The sequence below is a fragment of the Heliangelus exortis genome, chromosome Z (assembly GCF_036169615.1).
Source record: "Heliangelus exortis chromosome Z, bHelExo1.hap1, whole genome shotgun sequence".
Classification (NCBI taxonomy): domain Eukaryota; kingdom Metazoa; phylum Chordata; class Aves; order Apodiformes; family Trochilidae; genus Heliangelus; species Heliangelus exortis.
Genome location: NC_092454.1, coordinates 3,504,873 through 3,513,070, shown reverse-complemented (window position 1 = coordinate 3,513,070; position 8,198 = coordinate 3,504,873). Strand labels below are relative to the sequence as shown.

The window sequence follows — 8,198 nt, the reverse complement described above, 5'->3', positions numbered from 1 at the left end:
TTGCACAGCAGTCATAAATTCTCAGTTTATATCATTGTATAGCCCTACCTGTATTTTATATTTCCTTCTACATATATGTTATATCATCATATGATTCTACAGTGGTGTTCTCTAGTTATATGAAACAATTTATATCAGCTGAACCAATTTATATCCCTCTTTGTGTTCAGAGACACAGAACAGCAGAAAACACAAGATGAGCCTGAAGGCACAAAAAGTGGCCCAAAGACAGTTTCCCATAAAACTGTTAAAGTAGTTTATTTTAATAGAATTAAATCATCTTTCAAACACAGTGACACAGACCCAAAAAAAATATATACCCTGATTACTGTTTTAGTTATGGCTTACATCAATTGATAGGCTTCCTATTACAACCATAATACAGCCACAGAAACAACCAGCAAAAATTACAGGGGGAAAGGCTGAAAAAAAAGAAAGGTGAATCAGTGGACACAAGGGATTAACACCAGCATGAAACTACCATGACTTGGATTTCTCCACACCTCATCACCCCCATACAGAAATAACAAACATGAAACAAATTTTCTGAATTTCCCCTTGCCTGAAGACACAGTTTCACTCCAGTATTTCCAAACTATTTCTTTTCCACCAAGTCAGGACATATAAGGAAATATAAAGGGGGGGAGGGGACACATTCAATAGGCAGCAGCTCTTCAGTACAATTTACACAGGCTGAACACAGAGGCTCCAACATTGAAAATAAGGACACAGAAAGAAAGCAAAATTCACCATGTCCTGTCATAGGTGGAGCAGGCACAGGTAATTTTCTTCATCTATTAGGGGAATAGGCTCTAGTGTCACATGCAAGTGTGTCCCACTTGGCCAGCACAATGCTAACAAGCAGGGGTTACCTAAATTCTGCCAAAAAAAAGGTAACAACCAGAGTCTTCCTAAGCCATATGGAGCACTGGAGATAACTCAGTGTCTTGGTCCACCAAGTTTCCAGGCAGAACAAGCATTTCAAGAACGAGCCAACAGGGTATCTGACTTTGCTGGTTGGTTTGATTTGTCACCATTTCACATGCTAACACATTTTACAGTGATTAGTACAGTGAAAAATGTACATCAGTTCACCCAAAGATCAAACACCAAGAACATCAATGGCTTCTCAGGGGAAAGTCAGAACACATGGGCAACATATTTACAGCTTTCAGTCCTTGAAGCACTGAGGCAGATTTCTCTTCATGTTTCCCACCATGGCCCAGCCCCACATTTCTGATGTTCCTCAAGGGCTTCAGGAGGTGCTGTCAGCCTGGGACACAGCATCTCTCATTCTAATGCCTATCATATATTTGAATTTCCTTTAAGTTTTGTTTTTAGAAGAGCTTAAGCACAATTGCTTCACAATTTCAAGTACCATGCAGAAAACACAGGGATGCCCAGCAGCCTCACCCACATCACACAGGATTATAATAAGGCATAAAAAGTTGATAGCCTGGGAAAGGGGTTTAGGGAGATGCAGGTAATCACCTCAACTTACAAGCATTGGACCTGATGTTTTATTTTTTTTTTTTTTTCTGTTGAAGGTAAAGGCAAACATTGTGCTGGCTTCAAAGGGAATGGAATGAATCCTGCCTTGAACACATTCATATCACTGATGAATCCTAAGCTGGTGTTTCAAAGCAAGCAGAGGAAAAAAAACCCCAGAACACAACCTTTTTTCTCAAGGCATGTGATTCACATACTCACAGTTAGGTACAGGGGGTTCATCTCTGATTTTATGGGGATTTACACAGCCACAATGAAATGCTTTGCATAGATGAGTTTGGAAAGATGGAAAGTGCTGAAATCTGGGAGGGTGACAATCACAACATTTCTGATTCCAGGTAAGTTTGTTTTTTATGCACACCATTAAACACACAGTATTGCTACCATATTATATCTACAATTTATTTTTTTTTTTTTAAATCATCTGAAACCAACTGCATAAGAAACAGGAGGCTGCTTCTTCCTGGTCAGAACCCATTTCTGGAGGCTTGCTCTGGAGTGCACTGAACTTCCCACAGACTTTACTGGATTTTGGGAAAAGCCCTAAGCATAAATAGGGCTCCTTTATCCCTAAAAGCTCAGCTCGCTCCAGAATTCACCCCCTAGGGATTGCTGATTTTTGCTGTTTTCTTCTTCATGTGTAAAAGATCCAAAGTTCCACACATCTGGATGCAAGCAAAATGGGGAAAAGAGCTCTCCATACTCAAGCCTGGGTTCTCTTCAATAACTACTTTGCTAACAGGACACCAGGCCTCAGAAAATTAAAAAGGACCAATTTCATGGACAGTACAACCACATAGCTGCACCATCCCCATTGCTTTTGTCCTTGAGGGTCTGAGCAACATTTCTGCTGATTGACCAAACCTCCATGGAGTGGACTACTCTTAGAGTTTATTTCCTTCCATCTACTGCATGTCACCACCCCAAGTGAACATCACTGTCAATTTACCATCAGCAGCATGGGGGGCAGCATCTGTCAGGGATGAGGGGAGATACTCTTGGCCTTTGCAAGCTGTGAAGCTTTGTCTATCATGGATGTCATGTTACTTCACAGCACTAAAGGCTCTGAACCACAGCTGTGGTTGCAATCTCCTGCATTCCCTTTACTTTTCCAGGAGATCAGGGACCTGCTCTCTGTGATGCCCCTCCACCCCGAGACAGCAGTAGAGGAGCTGCCAGAGCACAGCCCTCCCTTTCCAGTTCATGAGATGACTTTGGCAGCCCAGCCACAATCACAGAAAATAGGATAAAATATTAAAAAGGCCCTATCACCACTTAATCAGTTCTGTCCAACAGCAAAGCTGGATTTCATAAATCAAAAGCAGGCAGCTGAACTATTTCGACTAAATACTTCACTTGCTTTGATTACAGCACTGACAGACTCATAAGACTCCTCTGTTGACCTGACAATAAAGGAGTCCTAGTTATGTTTTTCAGACTGAATTTGCATTAAGAGTGAATGGAGATCTGAAGAACTTCTTAAAAGATTCTCCTAAATAACACGGACTGGGAGATTAAATCACACTACTATAATTTTCCCTCTCCCCGTCGCAGATTTCATACCCTCAGCAACTGAGCTGGGATTACAGCTTGAGCTCAGGATGTGGTACCAGAGAGCTGACAGCAGTTCTTCTTGGACAGATCAGATTTTTTGCATCACAGGATTTCTCAGGGGCCTTTTCTATGGGGGAGGGGGCACAACATGCTATGCACACCCTTTTCTTGCCACAACACCATGCAGCAAACACACCCAGCTCCCTGACAGCCAATTTTTACCACTCAAGCATCCCCTGGTTCAGAGAGAGTTAGGGTTGGACATTTGGAGCTTTGACCACATGGAAGAAGGGAAAACAAAAGAGCCTCACACAAATTACTGATGTCAAAAGAGCATTTTCTGATGCTCAGTACACAAAAGAATGAGGGCAGAAAACAAGGAGAGTCCTTTCTGCAGCAGCCCTTCTCTTCATCCCTTTAAGCAGGATGGGCAGAAGCTCAGGCTGGTCAATGCTGGGTCACTCACCCCACAGTGACACAGCACAGGCAGTGACCTCCACGTAGCTAAAATCTCCTGGGCAGTATTTATTTGCAGAGCAGCAGATGGGATCCATCCACAGATCAAGCTGCAGCCACAGCATTTCCACTCAGACCCCCAGCACAGCAGCAAGTATCTGACTGCCCAGCACCCAGTGCAAGGTAAAGAGGCCAAAAAAAAAAACCCAACCAAAACCTCTGAAAGCTTCTGCATATGTCATTTCTGAGAAATGCCTCACTCTTTTAATCATTTTTGAGCAACACCTGAAAAATTAATCAGAAAGTAAACACGTTGCAACACTCATTTCATCTCAAGGGCTACTTTACATATATTTCTTTAAGTATCTCCCTGGCTTGCAAATCACTTTTCAGATCAAACTGTACACCTATGTACACTTGCACAGACATATCTGGGTCTGTTTTTGCAGTCCCTACACAAATAAAAAATACCCATCCACTTGAATGGGAGCTCTTTTCAGATAAATGTGGCAAGGCTGGGCCTTTGGTGCATATGTGTGAGTATCCTGCAGGCAAACTTTTGAATCATTAAAAAAATATAGTAGCTATAGATCAAAATCTAAACACAGTAAAACTGCACTTATTACAGTATAGCTTAGGTGAATTTACATTGCTCATTTATAGGAAGCAAACAAAGGAAAGGAAATGTCTGTGAGCCTGTAATTACAGGTTAACCATAATTACAGTTTTGCTTATACTTTTGTCTGCCCAAAAAGTCCCAAAGGGTTTTTGTAACTACAAAGAGGGTTTTGCACTCTTTGTCTCCAACATAGGGATGCTTCTCAAGTGCTTACCCACCTTTTTTTGAAGTATTTTTTACAACGCATCAGACTCCTTTCAGTTGCTTTTGTTCACTTCAGTCATCATAGTAAATAAAAAATCCCCTGTTAAAGAAGGTAACCCTAGCAAAGCAGCAGCAGCAAAGCAATGCTGAAGTGAGTACCAGCCCCATTTTCAGGCAGAATAAGGAGTAAGGGCTCTAGGTACCAGCTTCAGCATCATTCCTGTTATTATAAAGCTTAATGCACAGCAAGATGGCCAACCCACAGGGTTACACTGCTCTCTAAATAGCACTTTCATTACAGCACTTCATTTATCAAAGCCCTTTGCACATAAATTTACAGGACACAGCAAAGACACAGACCTCTTCTTGCACGTTGAATCAAGGAAATAATTTCACCTACAAGTTCATTCTTAGTGCAATGCATATTTCACAGCTAGCTGATGCAAGGTGCTGCTCACTAACACGTGGTGTAACTCTATCACCAAAACCACAACACCACAAATACTTAAAGCTTAAGCACAGGTCCTTCAACTACTCCTGGATGGTATTTCCCAGCTGAGCTCTGACACCTTTATCAAAGACACTGGCTGATTTTTTTAAAGTAATCAGACCTCTGGGGTGTAGTGTAAGGCTATGAAATCACACCCTTAGATACCACCCAGGCCACTGCTGGTCAGCAGGGACTTTAGACCATTGTGCCTCACTTCCTTTTTAAGCATTTTATCTGTACTGTGAGCAACTTTCACGGATCTCAGCATAGCACAGAGGCTTTTAAAAGAAGCTCTGCGCGTTCGTGCATTACAGAAATCAAAATCCAAGTTAGGATTTGGATTTAAACCTTCTCCATCCTCCCACCCAACACACCCTCCCCCCCCCCCCAAAAAAAAAAAAAAAAAAAAGAAAAAAAGAAAAGAAAAGGTATCCCTCATACAGACCTTGCACTTTACACTCCAAATCCTTGATCAAAGCCCTTATAACCTAGGTGAGACAAGACAAGGCACTGGACAACAGCCCAAGTGCTTCAGACTAAGAACACACACAAGTAAACTCCTTTAGGAAAGGGCAGGTACCACCAGCCTACCAAACCATGGAGCAGCAGCCAAATTAAACTCCAGCAAGATTTGGCATCTTTTCTACATCAGGATTTTGCCAATCTAATTGTACCAGGTGAAAAATTAAGCTTGGCATAACTCTGACAGAGTTACACTGGTAACTTTTCAAGATATGCACCAGCCCTTTCTACAATCCTCACATCATTCTCAACACACAAAAATGCCACGTTAAGACATCTGACATCTCGAGATACATAATTTTAAAACAAGTACCACCATCCATGCCATGCAGCATCTTCACTGCATTTCAACTTCCTTTCCTGCCAGTACTTAGCACAGATACCTGAAAGTATTTAACTCGACCTGCACAACAGTGAAACATCTCTCAGATACTCTGTAACAAAGCCTTTAACAAGAAAGAAAGATTATATGGTTTTTTTCCTATCTTCCCCTGTGGTATTTCAACCAGAAAAAAATCAACTCAGAAAACATAACTGCAGTAATCTCCTTGCTATTCAGCCCGAGGGAAAACCTTGCAGAAGATTGAAGGAGCATGTTTCTTCAATAAGAACTCCAGTCTGGAGCTGAGTTGGTCACTGCAGGAGAAAGCACACACAAATTGCTCATGTGTTAGCTAAAAGGAAAGCTTTACAGAAATGAGAAATAAAACACAGTCAGTAGAGGAGATCAGGAATATAAGACACAAGAAGGAAGAACAAAGAAAGTCTAAAACAACTGTACACTGTGATCAACACAGTTGCTGTGAATGGGAGTTCAGCACTGACTTCTATCCTGGCTGAAAAATTTCATAAAGTGGTCTTGGTTATTCCTACTATGTCTATCTGCTATTTTTCACCAACACTTTGTGACATTACAGAACCAAGACCCTAAGTTATATACTTCTCCTTAAAACTATAATGCTAGAGAATATTTTCAAATCCCAAAATGCCAGAGAAGAGTGATTTCAATAAAATCTGGCGATGCCCCAAGGTACTTGGTTCAGTAATAGATGTAAAGTTTTACAGTTTATGCTAAAATTTTCTATCACCAATTCTCCTGAAAAGTTTGGTGCTTTTCTTCATAGTGAAATGGTAACTATATTAATGTGCTCTGTTTATCCCTAAACCTATTGGAAATGTGCTTCTAATGTGAATTACTTTCCAGGGCAGTGTGTATACCCTGGGATAGAAGAGTTTTGCCTCACTGTTAGGGACCCAGCTCTGCTAGCCAGAAAGATGCTGGTATCCTATGGGATCTTATGGGATGCAATGCCTTGAGGAAATTTATATCAAACAATTATTGCATAATCTCAGGGTGTAATAAAACCTCCTACACCATGCACAGGTACTGAGCTGCATCCAGGGGAAAAGCATCCCCATCAGCAGCAGCTGCAGGTCCCTGTATGAACCCGCAGGATCCCCTTGCTGTGCATGTGGAGGAAGTTGAAGATTTCTGAGGGCATAGCATGAAAACCAGGGCGAGGTTTCACATTGTCGTAGTAGTGATGGGTAATAAAAATCCCTGAGGGGTTCATGGGGAAGGCCCAAAAGCCAAAAAGGTGGACCTCTTCACAGAGCTCCAGGGCAGCTGTCACCAAGATCAGTCCGGTGCTGACCCGCTTGGCCCGCACCCCCAGGCCGAGCCAGTAGCGGGAGACATTGATGAGATATTGGGGATGAAAATAATAAACAGCTTGCTGAGACTCAAAATCATCCAGGACATATTTGACCCGGATGGAAACGTCTGTGTTACGAGTGTTGTAGAAAGCTGGCAGCAGCACGGAGGCGTTCTCATAGACCTGGAGCACGTCATAAAAAGGCTTCCTCCACTTCTCCAGCTTGTGGAACCTAAAGGGAAAAGGATGCCAGAGGTGGTCAGATCAAGCACTGGCTCAGTGTACACCTGGCAGGTAATAAATTTGCTTTTGCTGAAGCATTTCTGGTTGAGAGAAAACTGAAATGATGTTTTAGTTGGCGGGAATATGTTTACATTTGTAGCTAAAGCATCAGTATGAAATGTAGGGCAAAAACGTGAGGGATGAAAAAAAAAAAATACATATTCTCCCCTCTTTCAACAGTGCAGTCATTGAGCAGTGGGCAGGCTTTGTACACACTTCCAATAATGTCTGACTTTCCATTTTATGAGTAATAATGTGATTTTCCCAATATCTTGAGAGGTGTACAGTTTGCTATGCAGTGCAGAACTATATTAAAAGTGACAAATACCAAAGTGCAGCAATAAGATCTCTAAAATATCTAACTCTTGACATCTAAAAGAAGCCCACAATGCAAGCAAGTGAATTTATGTTGCTTGAGAAAAGCAGCACACTCCCCAGCATGAAAGGAAAGCAATAATTAGCCCCATGCTCCAAATCAGCCAGGTGGCAGTAAGGTATTAACAAATTTAAAATTAAAATCACTCAGTCAATCCTGGCTACAAAGTTGAACTGACATTTCTTTAAAAACATATGACAGACACTCTGTTACATGATTTAAGAATTTAGGGTTGGATTCATGCTTCTACCTTAAGCATTTCTGAGACATTTCCCTGGGGCTTGCAAGCATGGTGCAAGATTTCCAAGGAAAGGACAGCTCTGCTTGTTAATTCTTGCTTTCTATCACCTATGTGCAGGTCAAATTGTTTTACACATTTCTGTAAGTTTTTACAGATTCCATATACTGAATATAGTCAATTGAGAATGAAATGGGTGATTCACAGTGTCAATTTAAAGTAATATTGGGGGGGGGGAATTCTGGAACAGTTAGAATTAAGTGATGGATAGATTTAAAGGAGTAATAGAAATT

General features: G+C 41.4%; 1 protein-coding gene across 5 annotated transcripts in view; it reads right to left on the bottom strand.

Annotated features, from left to right (window-relative positions):
• Nucleotides 1-232: 232 nt before the first annotated feature.
• ST8SIA5 (ST8 alpha-N-acetyl-neuraminide alpha-2,8-sialyltransferase 5) overlaps nucleotides 233-8,198 on the bottom strand; it is a 75,204-nt gene continuing 67,238 nt past the window's right edge. For all 5 annotated transcript variants that reach the window (XM_071732296.1, XM_071732299.1, XM_071732298.1 and 2 more), the window contains one exon: nucleotides 233-7,241. In XM_071732296.1, coding sequence (XP_071588397.1) covers nucleotides 6,773-7,241 — 469 coding nt within the window. In that variant the 3' untranslated portion in view covers nucleotides 233-6,772. The remainder of the gene's footprint in view (nucleotides 7,242-8,198) is intronic.